Source organism: Gekko japonicus, unplaced genomic scaffold, assembly GCF_001447785.1.
Source record: "Gekko japonicus isolate JY-2015 unplaced genomic scaffold, Gekko_japonicus_V1.1 scaffold702, whole genome shotgun sequence".
Taxonomy (NCBI): domain Eukaryota; kingdom Metazoa; phylum Chordata; class Lepidosauria; order Squamata; family Gekkonidae; genus Gekko; species Gekko japonicus.
Genome location: NW_015175377.1, coordinates 405045 through 420619, shown reverse-complemented (window position 1 = coordinate 420619; position 15575 = coordinate 405045). Strand labels below are relative to the sequence as shown.

Below are 15575 nucleotides of genomic sequence, written 5' to 3'. Positions count from 1 at the left end.
CCTCCCTCTTTCTCTTCTCCTACTTTAACCATTTTACAGTATATTTTGGCTTTTAAAAAGGCCATTGAACCACTCTGAAGAGCATAAAACAGAAGGTGCTGTAAAAAGTGCCAGATGCAGTGAGCTACTTATAGGACTCCAAGTTGCTCTTTCCCCCCTTATTTGTGGGTTACCACTTTATGTCCTAAATTAGGATCTTCTTTCAGCATTGAGAGGGAACTTCCAAACGTAATGAAACCTGCCTCAGCATCCTCTGATATTATAAGGATTTATTTATTTTTTGGTCCACAGAAAAATTCCTCCTCCTCCTCTGAAGATTAGGTTTTTATACCCCCCCTTTTCACTACCTTAAGGAGACTCAGAGCGGTTTACAATCTCCTTCCCTTCCTCTCCCAATAACAGGCACCTTGTGGGGTTGGTGGGGGTAAGAGAGTTCTGAGAGAGCTGTGACTGACCCAAGGTCACCCAGCTGGCTTCATGTGGAACACTGAGGAATCAAACCCTGTTCTCCAGATTAGAGTCCACCGCTCTTAACTACTATACCATGCTTACAAATTGTATAACGCCTTTTTAGTTCAGTGCAGTCAAAATGTCAGAAAATAGTATGCTAGCTTTCAAGTTCTCCTGAGGAAGATTTCTGGGGAAAACTTCCACACTATTTAGTGATATTTTGTTTGCTTATCCCAATCATACAAGGTGACTTACAGCATTATTAAAGCAGAGATACAAAACCAAATGCAAGAGACCCAGTGTGGCGTAGTGCTTATGATGTTGAACTAAGTCAATTATTTCAACACTAGAAATAAGGCCCGTTGTGGAAATAAATACAACGGGATCTAGAAAGAGGCTCTGGGAGAGTGCTCTGGCTTTGGGCAAACAGTGTCAGTCTGCTTTTAAAACATGAACCTGGGACCTGCACACCACCAGAATACAGCAGGTTCCATATGTAACTGACATTCCAACTGCCTTGCGGGGGGGGGGGGAGTTTGAGGTGTGGAATGGAGTGAAGTCCAATCAGCTTCCATATGCAAAAGACCAGGTTGTTGCAGCAGTTGTGGTGTGGGTGGGACCCGGGCTTTGCCTTCTGATTGGTGGCGATATATGCTGAGGAGCAGTGCCATCAGCCATACACTAAGGGAGTGCATTTTAGAATTAGAACTTTGGCACCCACTATTCAATTATATATAAGGAGAGATTTTCATTTCAAAGCTTTTCTCAGGTTTGTAGAAACAGCTGTCTTTCCTGTTCTTGGCTCAAGCCTTTTGACTGATGTATGCATAAATGAGGCAACGCTGGAAGTTAGATATATTGATATTATTTTTTCATTGAAGACCCATGTGTTCATCCAGTTTTATGTCCTATTTAATACTAAGGCTAAGGTTAATACTGCAGGCTGGAAGGTCGGTAGTTCAGCAGTTCGAGACCCGAGTGCCGCATGACGGAGTAAGTTCCCGTCTCTGGTCCCAGCAGTTTGAAAGCAAGAAACTGCAAGTAGATAAATAGGTACCACTTCAGTGGGAAGGTAACAGCATTCTGTGTGCCTCGGCGTCTAGTCATGCTGGCCACATGACCATGTAAATGCCTTCGGACAGCGCTGGCTCTTTCTTCAGCTTGAAACAGAGATGAGCACCACAACCCTAGAGTCAGATTCGACTGGCTTTCGAGCAAGGGAACCTTTACCTTTACTAAGGCATGGTAAAAGCATACTTTGACTGTGTGACTAGATTGTTGCAACCTAATTTTTCCCTCCCCTTTCACAGTTAATGTTCTACATGAAGAATATGATGAACTTCAGAGTGCTTGATGAAGACGTATACATAGATCTGAAAGGGGACGTGTATACCCCCTATGATATTCTGAACTGGCAGATGAATGGCACAAGTGAAATTGCCTTTGTGAATGTTGGAAAGTTTAACAGCAGTACGGATGAAAATTTTGAGTTTATGGTATACAATGATTCTATCTTCTGGAACAATCCGGCGTCAGCAGTAAGTGAATTCATTCTCTAAATATAGATGTCCTGAAGTTGACAGGCCGTGCCACTGTGACCACTCATTTCACATTTATCTATATCCCTCTCGTCAGATAGAATCCATATCTAATACTAGCTGCTAATAAATCAAGCTCTACATAATGCTTCAGTCAGTGCTTATATTTGTGCTTCTATTCCTGTATGACCAAGAGACAGCTAATTTACATTTGCAGCCGTCCCTGAAACTGTGCCCGATTTCCCACAAGCGCTGCTCCACACTCGCTCTTCCCTTTTGCCCCGATAGTACGTGTCAATTTCACACAAGCTGCTGCGTGGCCACATTTTGCCCCGCAGCTTCGCGTGATTTCCCCCGTGTCTACTCAATCCTGTTTTTTGAGAATTGAGTAGATGCGGGGGAAATCGTGCAAAGCTCCAGGGCAAAATGCGGCCGTGCAGCAGCTTGTGTGAAATTGACACGTACCATCGGGGCAAAAGGGAAGAGCAAGCGTGGAGCAGCGCTTGTGGGAAATCGGCCTGTCCGTATATTCAGCAACTAAAGTCCGAAATAGGGAAGCGCTTGTAAGTGCATGTGGGAAACGTGTGTATGCATGCATCAAGGCCAAAGATCAAGCCCCCACCCTGCCCTGAAACAGACTGTTCTGTGTCATTCTGATACAAGAGATACACGTAGGGTTGCCAGGCCCCCAGTCCAGATGGGGGTTCCCCCGCTTTTGTGGGCCTCTTTCCGCGGTGGCTCAGTGGTTAAGACACTTAGTTGCAGACCAGAAGGTCAGTAGCTTGGCAGTTCGAGACCTGAGTGCTGCGTGACAGAGTGAGCTCCCTTCTCTGGTCCCAGCTCCTGCCAACCTAGCAGTTTGAAAGCAAGAAATTGCAAGTAGATAAATAGGTACCGCTTTGGTGGGAAGGTAACAGCGTTCTGTGTGCGTCTAGTCATGCCGGCCACATGACCACAGAAATGTCTTCAGACAGCGCTGGCTCTTCAGCTTGGAAACGGAGATGAGCACCACCCTGTAGAGTTAGATTCTACTGGCTTTCAAGCAAGGGAAACCTTTACCTTTTACCTTCCACTAGCTGGCGGAGGGAAACCCTGCCCGCAAATGCCCCTGAATGCAATGTAATGCAGTCACCTGGAAGGGACATTATCATGTCGCCACCATCGGGGGGGAGGTAACATTCTAGTTTTTGGGCAAAACTCTATGGTAAAATTGGGCTCAAACCATAGAGTTTTGCCCAAATAGAGCATCACCCCCCCATTGACGTGATGATGTCACTTCCAGGTGATGTCATTGCAGTACATGTGCTTTGCGCATGCGCCAGAAGACCCTGGAGTCCCCCCACTGCAGCCAGGTAGGACCTGGCAACCCTAAATACATGCGTGAACATCTCCATGCAGTCATCCCCTTCCTTCGCCCCTCCCCAACTGTTGTTACAAGATAAGGGAACGTGACATGGATGGTAGGAGCTGATGAGCCTGGAGAAGACTCCTGGAGAAGGAACCACAATGTTCCTGGTGATTCCTAGAGCTTTTGCTGTCACTTCCCTGGAAGTGATTTATCATGCTTGCAATGCTGCCCCCACACCAGGTCCCTTTCCCCAGGCACAACTGCATTTTGAGAACTGGGTACAACTGCATTTTGGAGACTAAGGGGAAAGGGCAAAAGAAGCAAAGACAAAGCAGAGAAGGGCCAGAGACAGAGTGACATCATCAGCCTTACAAAGGAGGGACCAGAGATGGTCCAGGCAGATGTTCCATCATCAATGGAGCTCTCCTGCTTGAGCAGCCCACTCAAACAGCCTGTACAGCAGCCAGTGTATATCATCAGTCGGGCTATCCTAACTTAGGGGTGCATGTGAAGCATGAATAAGATAAGGTTAGGATGCATAAATGTTTCCAATAAAGCTTTATTTTATTTCAAGAGGAAGCGTGCCTGGCGGAATGATGTAAGACTTCTTTGGGTTCCCAGTGGGGAGGAAGACGGGGTATAAATGAAGTAATTAAATAAATATGCGTACATATACATCTCACATAAAATTAGAGGGTTTCTTCTTCTTATTGTTATTATTATTCATACTCTGTTTAGTCTATACTTTGTTGATCTGGACTATGAGTTTCTATTAAAAATGCTTTGTCCAGTTGTCCCTAGAGTCGGATTCGACTGGCTTTCGAGCAAGGGAGACCTTTACCTTTACTAGACCTGTTTAGCACTGCTGCCAATACTAAGAAATAGACAAAATATTGGTTGTAGACCCAGATTCAAATGCTATACTGGTCATGGGCTTATAGGGTGGCTTTGAGGAAATCGTTACCACATCTCAGACACACATGAAGCTGCCTTATACCGAATCAGACCATTGGTCTATCAAGGTCAAAATTGTCTGCTCAGACTGGCAGCAGCTTTCCAAGGTATCAGGCAGAGGTCTTTCACATCGTACTGCCTGGTCCTTTTAACTGAAGATTCCGGGGATTGACCCTGGGACCTTCTGCATGCAAAACAGAGGATCTTCTACCGAGCAATGGGCCCTCTCCCAGTCTTCATAGTTGCTGCTGAAAATGTACAGTCCATCAGGCCTTATAATGAGTTAGATCTTGGTCTGTCAGAACACTGTTTGCTCTGATTTGCAGTAGCTGTTCAAGAGTGACTTCCTGATCCTTTATCTGGAGATGCTAGGAATTGAATTTGGGAACTGAATTTGGGACGGGAGAAAAAGATCAACAACCTCAGATATGCAGACGATACCACTCTAATGGCAGAAAGTGAAGAGGACCTTAAGAGCCCCTTGCTCAGAGTGAAAGAGGAGAGTGCAAAAGTGGGCTTGAAGCTCAACATCAAAAAAACTAAGATCATGGCATCCGGCCCCATCACTCCTTGGCAAATAGAAAGGGAAGTCGTGGAAGTAGTGACAGACTTCACGTTCCTGGGATCCCAGATCACCGCAGACTGTGACAGCAGCCATGAAATTAAAAGACACCTGCTCCTTGGGAGGAAAGCGATGGCGAACCTCAACAGCATGATAAAAAGTAGAGACATCAGCCTGCCAACAAAAGTCCGCATGGTCAAAGCAATTGTATTCCCAGTAGTCATGTATGGCTGTGAGAGTTGGACTATAAGGAAGGCCGAGCGCCGAAGAATAGATTCTTTTGAACTATGGTGCTGGAGAAGACTCTTGAGAGTCCCCTGGACTGCAAGAAGATCAAATCAGTCAATCCTAAAAGAAATCAACCCTGACTGTTCCCTGGAAGGCCAGATAATGAAACTGAAGCTCAAATACTTGGGCCACCAAATGAGAAGAGAGCACTCACTGGAGAAGACCCTGATGCTGGGAAAGATTGAAGGTCAAAGAAGACGGGGACGGCAAAGGATGAGATGGTTAGACAGTGTCATAAATGCAATTAACATGAAGTTGAGCAAACTTCAGAGGTCGGCGGAAGACCGGAAGGCCTGGTGTGATGTGGTCCATGGGGTCACAAAGAGTCGGACTCGACTGTGCAACTGAACAACAAATGCTAGGAATCGGGCTGTCTTGTGCAGTCTCTTTAAAGTTTAAAGGGACTGCACAAGACAGCCTGAAACAGCTAAGCGGTTGGAGCAGGCTCTCCTTGCCAGCTCAGCTGTTTTTCTGACTTTCTTCTGCAGTCCTTTTAAACATGCCTCCTTTAAAGGGACAGCAGAAGCCAGCTGAGCAGCAGGAGCAATGGGCTCCTGCCTCTCAGCTGTTTTTTGCACTTTGCTGATATTCTTGGTAATTCCTGGACATACCTGGGACTTTTTGGGGATTTTTTTTGGTTTTCCTAAAAAATCCCTGATATCTTTGGGATGCTGAAATACACCCTGAAAATACTGACAAGATATTTTTGGGGTATATGTTCAGCTGGGGTAGATCCAAATGCACACCTCTATTTAGCAGTACTGCATCAAAAGTTTGTTGGTTTGTTTGCTTTCTGGATGCTTCCTTAAACATTCCTTAATCTGTCATCATTTCAGAATCCACGCTCCCAATGTAATGATAATTGCCAACCCGGTTATCGAAAGGGGATCCAGCAGGGGAAGCCCTCCTGTTGTTACGACTGCATAAAATGTGCAGAAGGACAGTTCAGTAACATAACAGGTAGGAATGCCTTTAAATGTTCTAGCTGATGACACAAGGAAAAAGCAGGCAGAGGTTTTCCGGGGATTCTATCAAGAGCTAATCAGCGTGAAGCCTTCATTATCTGAACTTTGAACTAGATGAGACTAGAATGACATATTCCACTATATGATTTGTATTCTCTCTCTTTTTTCTTCTTCTGAGCCTTCACTTAAGTAAAGCAGAAACTTAAATCATCATTGTAACTGCAAGGGTTACTATCTGAGGAGAAATGAGTTAAATATAGGGCAGCCAACTGGAAGGAAAGTGAATGGAAGAAGCTCTGCAATAGGCAGGAAATCTGAGGGCCAGTTCCCATCTGCTTCTTTGTACTTGCGCAAATATACCTTAATACTTCGTCAAACATGAAGGGCTCTTTTTGCCACTTTCCTCTTTAAGACACTTAAATGCTTGCTTATAGAAAAAAGCTTTATTAAATTACTGCAAATCTTTTCCAAAGCACACACAGTAGAACATGGCTCAATTTCCAGTTATTTCGGAGAACACAGCAACAAAATGTGGAATACCCTCCACCTTGAGACTAAACTGTCACCTATTTGACTGCCTTTTAGGCACTAGGCCAAAACATTTCTGTTTACAAAGGCTTTTAATTAGGGGTTTGACTTTTTAAATTGTTTTTACAATCTGATTTTCATCAGTTGCAGTGTTCCCTCTAAGCTAAGCGTGAGCTAGCTCACAGTTTTTTAGCCTCCAGCTCAAGAAGGATGGCTCCAGAGCAAACTAATTTATGCTGCAGCCGAATCCCTTGCTCACCACTTTAATACCAGTAGCTCACAAAGTAGAATTTTTGCTCACAAGACTCCACGGCTTAGAGGGAGCATTGGTTCTGAGGATCATTTAGGTTGCGAAAGGTTTTATGCTTTGGGTTTTTATGCTGTGATGCTCTGGGTTTTTATTGGCTGTGTTTATAATGGCTTGTTATTTTTAATGATGATATTGTTTTAATTTTAATATTTAAATGTTAATTTTAATTATGGGTTTTTAATTTTATCCTGGTTTATTTCATGAGCTGCCTCGAGCAGGTCTCTGAAGAGTCATATATAACTTTTCTAAATAATAAAATAAATAGTAACATATGGAATACTTGGTAAGCAATCATGATAGCACCATCTACTGGATGGAGGTACTATACATGCAATAGTCAAATGGCTTCTGGGTCCAGAAATGTCAGGTTCCCAGTCAAATCACTCTCCACACACACTTTAGCAGCGTATGTTTTATTAGAAATATGAGACGCTGTGGGTTCAAACTCTTTGTTAGGACTGGGGTGCAAAGGCAAGAAAGGTGGATATAAATTCAGTCCCAAAATTCCATTCACACCTACGTCAGCAATACTACAATGGCTATGACAGATATACAGTCACTATCTAGCCTGGCACAGACTAAACTTCAAGGACATTTCTCGTGTGAGAGATGTCTTGAGGCTTCTTTGGAAAGTCACCAAGTGTGCCTCCCTAATTCACTACAACCCCTCACTCCCCCCTAAGAATGCAATGGCAGGCAAGGGCAAAGATAAGGGGTACAGAGACCAACAAAGCAAGCATACATCAGGTTACAATAAATCAGGGTTCAATTAGCCAGATGCCCGAGTCTGACAAGAAATTGCCTACACTTGCATATATTTTAAAAGAAGGAAACACCAGAAAAACTGACAATAAACCCATGTATGATTAACTGTTTTATACTTGGCAGAGCAAACAGGTTTCTGGTAGTCAGAAATGCATGCCTAGATACAAAATGCAGGGCTTTTTTCCTGGGGGAATGTGCCAGAATTCAGTTCCAGAAGCTCTTTGACAAAATTCTTTTGAAAATGTTTAAAAATTCGTAAGTTTTCACTATACAGATCAAAAACTTCATTTCTGGTGCCTCTATCTATATCTATATCATCTATATCTATATCTATATCTATATCCCTGCTGACAGCTATTGCATTTCTAAATGAAAGAAACTGCAGAATGAGCATCCAGATAAACAGACATGAAACTGCCTTATAGTGAGTCATACCATTGGGTTTTATGAAGGTCAGTTTTGTCTACAGTGAGTGGCAGCAGCTCCCTTAGGGACTGAGGTTTGTTCTTTCACATAACCTGCTAGGTGATCTCTTTAACACAAAATGCCAGGATTGGATTTAAGACCTTGTGCACGCAAAGCAGATGCTTTCCTACTCAGCCATGGCACCCTCCCAATTAATATGCATGTCTGATACTATCAAACTTGGGGTGCGATCAGACAGGCTTTCTGATCCAGTGTTGTCCCTTCTCTCTACCAGATTTAACATGCGCGTCCAGACAACAACATCTGTCTTCCATTCCCCAGCTGTCAGCCCCCCCATCCTCAACCCCGACTTTCCCAACATTGGAGAAAGTCTGGTGTTTACAGATGAATTGTTCTCATCATACATTTCTCTCCGTTGCATGCTCACGTTCTTTGGGAGGTCTGTGGCTTCTACTCCCTGACAACAACATCTGTCTTCCATTCCCCAGCTGTCAGACTTTGCTCCATTCCCTGGCTTGTACCACTTTCACAAAGTATGTTAAACCTTTTAGTTCTTCCCCTCCTGGCTGCGAGGGTTTCTCACTGACCTATCCTAAAATAGGGTTGAGTCCCCACATGTGCTGCCCTACACGTGTCCATAGTCATAACAAGGTGCCTGTCCTGAAATTTTAGGGCCCTAGCTAGGGTTGCCAAGTCTGGCAAACTCACCGGGGGGGAGGCTCGGACAAGTCCGGGAGCAGGCTCGGTATGCACGCGCGACACCGCCACATCACCGGACGTGTGACGTTGCTGACATTGGGGGCGTGGCCCCGCTCGTCAGGGGGGGGCCACGCCCCCAACGTCAGCAACCCTAGCCCTAGCCCAGGTTCTAATGCAAGAAGATATCCAAGCACCTTGCATCTTCCTAGAAGGTGGGTAAATGGTCATGTCTATTCTTCCCATTTGTCTCCACAAAGGTAAGCCATCTCCCTTCAGCATTAAATTTTAATAAGTTTCCTGCATCATTCCCAGGAAACAGAATGGCCTACCATGTCATTGTCTTTTGTATGTTAATCACTGTATTTTCCCCAACCGTAACTACTATCTCATGGATTGCTAGGCCTTCTGGCCTTTCATTTTACACCCCCCCTTTCTGTCTGTTACACTCAATGCATTGAACAAAGTACACCCTGATTAAAAAATGGCACATTACCAATTAAAGTGCAATAAGTCTTAGGGAAAAGGCTAACAGTAAACTAACAGGGCTATCCCTTTGGAGTTTAATGTATTTAAAAATATTTATGCTCTGCCTTATCTCCTAAGGAAAAGAAACAGAACACCAAACAGCTTACAAAATACAGGTAAACATAAGAACATACAAAATGACACATTTAAGAAATTGTATACGTAAACCATCATCCTGTCAATGAACACTGCCTACCCTTCCACAATGTTCTAGGACACATTAATAAAAAATTCAGAAACAGTGTTGCCTTGCAGTGCTTTCCAGAAACCAAGAAGGAAGAGGAGGCTCTGCTCACCTTCTCTGGTAGCCCATTCCCAAGAACTTGAGAGATGGCCCCAAAAGCCTGTCACTGGGCTACAAATGAATGTGCCATCCTGTGAGATGATGCCACATACAAAGAATTTCTCTGCCTTCAATATTGAGTACCACATTTTGCAGAAGAATTATATCACACCCCATTCTGTTGTTGTTCAGTCACACAGTCGAGTCGGACTCTTCGTGACCCCATGGACCACATCACGCCAGGCCCTCCTGCCTTCCGCCGTGCTCCGGAGTTTGCTTAATTTCATGTTTGTTGCATTGATAGCACTTTCTAACCATCTCATCCTTTGCTGTCCCCTTCTTCTTTTCCCCTCAATCTTTCCCAGCATCAGGGTCTTCTCCAGTGAGTGCTCCCTTCTCATTTGGTGGCCAAAGTATTCTACTTTGGGATAATAGGGGCATGATTTTCATGAGGTTCCCATGCATGGTGAGGTGCTCTCAGAGGGTTGTCCAATTTCTGCCTTGTAGTTTCTGCATCTGGTTTAAGGTTGCAGAACTGATGTTACTATATAATTCCCAAACATGATGGTAGCATCCTAGCTGAACCTGCACACCAGTTCCTGGTTCTGCCCTAAGAATCTCTGACCAGTGCTTACCTTCTAGAAACAGGGATGCCGAGGGCCAGATCTGCTTAGAAATAACATTCCCTAACGGGTGAATCCTTGGCCCATTCTGCATCTAGCATTCACTCTGTTGTTTTACTAACCCTAACTGGAACAGAAAAAGGTGTGACTCAAAACCACATTCAAATAGTCCAGGCCAATGCCATACTGACTACCAAGTCACCCCTGAATGGCCATAAAATGGCCATAAATCTATGCAGATAGTACCATAAAACTGAGAGATCAAAGGAGTGAAACCGGCATGCAGTCTGGACACTACCATAAAATCCAGCAATCAATCAAAGTGAAAGTGGCATGCAATGTAGAGGGGAATTTCTGTTCCCACATGGGTTTGGTAAAATAGCGGAATGAATGCTAGATGCAGAATGGGCCCTTATGTCTAATCCCTGATGTGTGGACACTCTCTGTATTTACAGCTGTCCAGGGGCACTTTCCTCTATTCTTCTAAGACTGAGCACAGGCATTGAAAACACATACTGGAGCTGAATCTTAACACATATTAAGCCCAACAGCACTTAAACATTTTCTGTTATCGTTTCCTCTACAGATGCAAGGGAATGTACCGGGTGTCAGGAGGATTACTGGTCCAATGCTGACAGAAGTGGATGCGTACATAAAGAGGTTGAATTTCTGGGTTATGATGATGCTTTAGGAACCACATTAATTGTACTAGCCGTATTTGGCGCTTGTGTCGTCCTGTCCGTGACTGGTGTCTACATAAAACACAGGAAAACAGCTCTTGTGAAAGCCAACGATCGAGAGCTGAGCTTCCTCATTCAGTTTTCTCTTGTCATAACCTTAATGACTTCCATTCTTTTTATTGGTAAGCCAGTAGACTGGTCATGTCAGTCCCGCCAGGTGTCCCTTGCTTTGGGCTTCTCCGTTTGCCTTTCCTGTGTCTTAGGAAAAACCGTTACACTTCTCTTGACTCACCTGGCCAAAAATTCAAAAGTTGCTGAGAAAGCACGAATGCTCTTCAAGCCAATTTTCCAAAAAATTATTGTCCTCCTGTCTGTACTAACCGAAGTGGGCATTTGTACTGCCTACCTCATACTTAACCCACCCCGTATGTATAAAAACACCCAGTTCCAAAATATTAGAATCATTTATGAATGCAACGAGGGCTCTATAATCTACTTGTGCGTCATGTTTGGGTTTGATGTGTTTTTAGCCATACAATGCTTTCTCACAGCCTTTATAGCTCGCAAGCTCCCCAACAACTTCAACGAAACAAAGTTTGTCACCTTTGGGATGCTGGTCTTCTTCATTGTCTGGATCTCCTTTGTCCCAGCTTACTTAAGCACAAGAGGAAAGTTCAAAGTGGCCGTGGAGATATTTGCAATTTTGGCTTCCAGCTTTGGCTTGTTAGGGTGTATATTTGTGCCAAAATGTTACATCATTTTATTGAAACCTTTAAGGAACACTGAGGAAATCGTGCATGGCAAAGCTGCCACCAATGACAAGAGCGCACCGCCCACCTCTGCATCATGCACCAGTGAAGTTAACAACACTACCGTCTCCACAGTTCTGGAGGATTAGACCCTTTATAGCTCTTGCCTGTCACAAATTCCACTAGCTCCCCTGCACCTTTTCTTCCTCTGCATTGAGAGAAAACAGATACCTGGTTCCTATGGAAGCTGCATCTTCTGCTTCTTGCAGAATAGCACAGATACAGCACACCTGTTTGCTTGCTGACAAAATAATACACGGTACTCCCCAAGGAGCTTTTTATTTTCATAGCAATTTATATCCATTCCAACTGTAATAGGCCAGCAGTTAAAAAACATCTTCTTCCAAAAAGTAACCATCTTAAACCTGTGACAACTAATAGCATGAGAGTGCCTGTAATATTTTACAATAAATTAAATTACTTACAGCTTCATGTGGTGTTTCTGTCAATTTGAAGCTTCAATGGGAACATATATTTTCAGCTGATGATCTGTTGCCAGTTTCTTGAACAAAGTTCACATACTTCAGGAGCAAATGTTCTGCAATGATCTCTTGAAGTGAACATATATGAATGTATGAAAGCTGCCTTATATTGAATCAGACCCTTGGTCTAGCCAGGTTAGTATTGTCTACTCCAACTAGCAGTGTATCTCTGGGGTCTCAGGCAGAGATTTTTTCATGTCACTTACTACTTGATCCAGAGACTAAACCTGAGGCCTTCTACATACAAATCAGATGCTCTACCACTGAGCTGTGGGCCCTTTTCATGCTCCTTCATGACATGTTCTCATGTGCATGACATGTTTAATGGTAGGGTTGCCAGTTCTGTTGGATGAGCAGGCAATGGGGGGGGGGGGATGCACTTGCCAGGACCGGGGAGGGGAGAAGCCGGAAATAAACACAATGAAATAGGCACGTCGGGGACGTCAGGATGACGCTCTGGTTTGTTGGCAAAACCTCAATGGTAGAATTAGCTTCTTACCATAAAGTTTTGCCCAAAAATCAGAGCATCACCCCCAAGGTCACTGACGTGCCTATGTCACTTCTGGGTGATGTGGCATGTCGTGCTTGTTTTTGGTTTCTTGCCTGTTTGGAGGGGTAATTTCCCCCGGTTCCTGACAGCCCTGAAGTGGGTGGAGGGGCTCCAAACTGGGGGACCCCCCAACCCCAACTGGGGACTGGCAACCCATTTAGTGGTGATAGCAGATGATAATCCCACCTTTGATCAGTGTTTGGACAAGAACGTCCGCTGGTTCCTTCAAACTTTGTGAAATAATAAGGTGCTTAATGTTCAGCTTGAGAACAACAGCTATCTTATTAGGTTGAAGAGAAGCTCAGTTTAGTAATATTCTTGCATTTTACAGCATTTCTCTAGCCAGTCTCAAGTCTCTACTAGTATCCATCCCAGCCTGCTAAAACAGGATCAGGTCTTAGAACGATGATTTCGTGATTAATCTATCTAGATGTTAGTGCAGAATTTGTAATCACAGGCCCCCTATGCATAATCTGGCCCTGACCTGGATAGCTCAGGCTAGCCTGATCTCAATAAATCTTGGAAGCTAAGCAAGGCTCGTGCCAGGACAGTATCTGGAAGGGAGAGCACCAAGGAATACCAGGGTCGTGATGTGAAGCCAGGAAATGTCAAACCACCCACAAACATCTCTTGCCTTGAAAACCCCATGGGGTTTCCATAAATCAGCTGAGATTTGACAGCCAAAAAAAAGGATAATGCAGTCTGTTGGTATCTGTTGACTGTGACAGAGCTCTGGACAGCTTCTTATGTTGGCCAGATGGCAGCAATATTTTGGGTGGTCTTGGGTTTTTCCCGTTTCTTTTATTCTGTCACCTCAAGTACCCTTAGGGTTGTCATCTTCTGTCTGGACTAGGGCTTATATATGTATAAGATCCCTGAAACAGGGCAATATCATGGCATCTTTCATGTGACAAGCAGCAGCAAGTGGGAAAACAGCATCCTATCCTAAGAATTACAGCACAACTTAGTCTAGTAGTGTGCTGGAATCAGGACATATCTGGCTTACTTATTGGGGAGGAGCCCTGTGGCTCAGCAGTAGAGTTCCTGATCTGCATGCAGAAGGCCCTCGCTTCAGTCTATGTGAATGTGAAAGACTATTATCTGCCCGAAATCCTGAAGAGTCACTGCCAGTGAGAATAGATGTGCCAGTGGTCTGCTTGTAAGGCAGATTTGTATATTAATTCTTTTGCACTGCTGGTACAAGTGGAATCACCATGTACACCTTCAGTGTGTACAGGTAAAGAATGAGTTAATGAAGATTGAGAAGGAATTCCTGAAAGGGAATGAATAAAATGTATTAAAAGCAAAACTGAAACTGAAAATTTAGTCCGCTCTAAAAATGAAGGGAAAGGGGTGAAGACTTTAGATAGGGTGTTCAAGAATCACACAACACACTGATTTCTTTGAAGCTGCAGATCAGCTCTGTCTGTCTCTCTCTCTGTACCACAACTGTCCCTGTTCTTCTGACAGGCTGTCTCTCAGCAGCATTTTTATTAACAGAAAGAAAAGCAAGCTCATTCATTTGAACATTGTTACATTATCAAGCTTTCTATGTTAGGAATACAGAATGTTCTTCTCAGGCAAGACAATCTTTGAATGTTGCAAAAGCTTGTATGCTCTCAGTAATTCATTGTTATAAGAGGAATTTAGCAGCCTCATGCAAACTCAGAAAACCTTGTTTCCTGCTTGCCAATTCTCCCGGCAGAGTAGTGTCTGTGGGAATTCGAACTTTGACTTGGGAAGCCTGAACTTTGACCCCGGGCATGCCTCCAGGATTTCCGTTCCGACCCCACATGCCACCCTTCTTTGTTTTAATTAATGTGCAGGTAAGAGAGGAATGCCATCCTCTAGGCCCATAGGCCATTCGTCTTCTGAATTAACATGAGACCAGGCTACAGCCACCTTGAGTGGGTAGGCCTGTTTTGGAGGGCGACAAAGAGAGCCGAAGATTTGAAATAAAGACGGAATGCATTGCAGAAAGCAACATATTAAAATCAGTATTACGAGTCCGGTCACCCCATAGACAATCAGTTGCTGGAACCATCCCAAATTAGGAAGCCAGCCTTTGAACCAATCCCAGAGACCGTCAAATCCCACATCTTGCCGAATATGACCAGTGAGATTTTCAAGCTCTTCCAGATGATGTTCAATGCTCTGACCATTATCAGTTAGATTAAAGCAACACATATTTTTAAAAGAAGAACAGCCATAATGATGTTTAAAAGGCAAAAAATCAATAACTGTTATCTAAAATAGCTCCTTGTAGTTCCTGTTGTTCAGAATTAAGGAGTGCAAGGTGCATTAATTGTTTTGACAACATAACATACTAGTTCAGCTAATATTGTAACATTACTTAATGCCAGTCCAGGAACCCCAATTAAGGAAAGCTGCTAAAGAAACATTTTTCAGCTTTACTCAGCAAGCTTACTTTAGAATTACAATCATGATGGAGGGAAACAGAACTCTGAGTGTGGGATTGTGTCTGTGGCAGAACAATAGCAAGCTAACTGAGGCAACAAGTGTTTTCACTAAGATTGGCAGGAATATAATTAAAAGTGCGACTGCCACAGGTAAAGAACCATCCAGTAGGTAAAATGATATGGGCATAATTTGTGTCTGTGGCAGAACAATAGCAAGCTAACTGAGGCAACAAGTGTTTTCACTAAGATTGGCAGGAATATAATTAAAAGTTATGGCTGCCACAGGTAAAGAACCATCCAGTAGGTAAAATGATATGGGCATAACTGAAAGACACTTTTTAGTGATGTGAGGACATTTTAGTATGTCAGG

General features: G+C 43.7%; 1 protein-coding gene across 1 annotated transcript in view; it reads left to right on the top strand.

Annotated features, from left to right (window-relative positions):
* The window catches only part of LOC107122437 (vomeronasal type-2 receptor 1-like), a 38460-nt gene extending 26618 nt beyond the window's left edge, over positions 1-11842 (top strand). Inside the window, exons 4-6 of the mRNA XM_015425537.1 lie at positions 1761-1988; positions 5977-6100; positions 10851-11842. Coding sequence (XP_015281023.1) covers positions 1761-1988; positions 5977-6100; positions 10851-11842 — 1344 coding nt within the window. The remainder of the gene's footprint in view (positions 1-1760; positions 1989-5976; positions 6101-10850) is intronic.
* The last annotated feature ends 3733 nt before the right edge of the window (positions 11843-15575 follow it).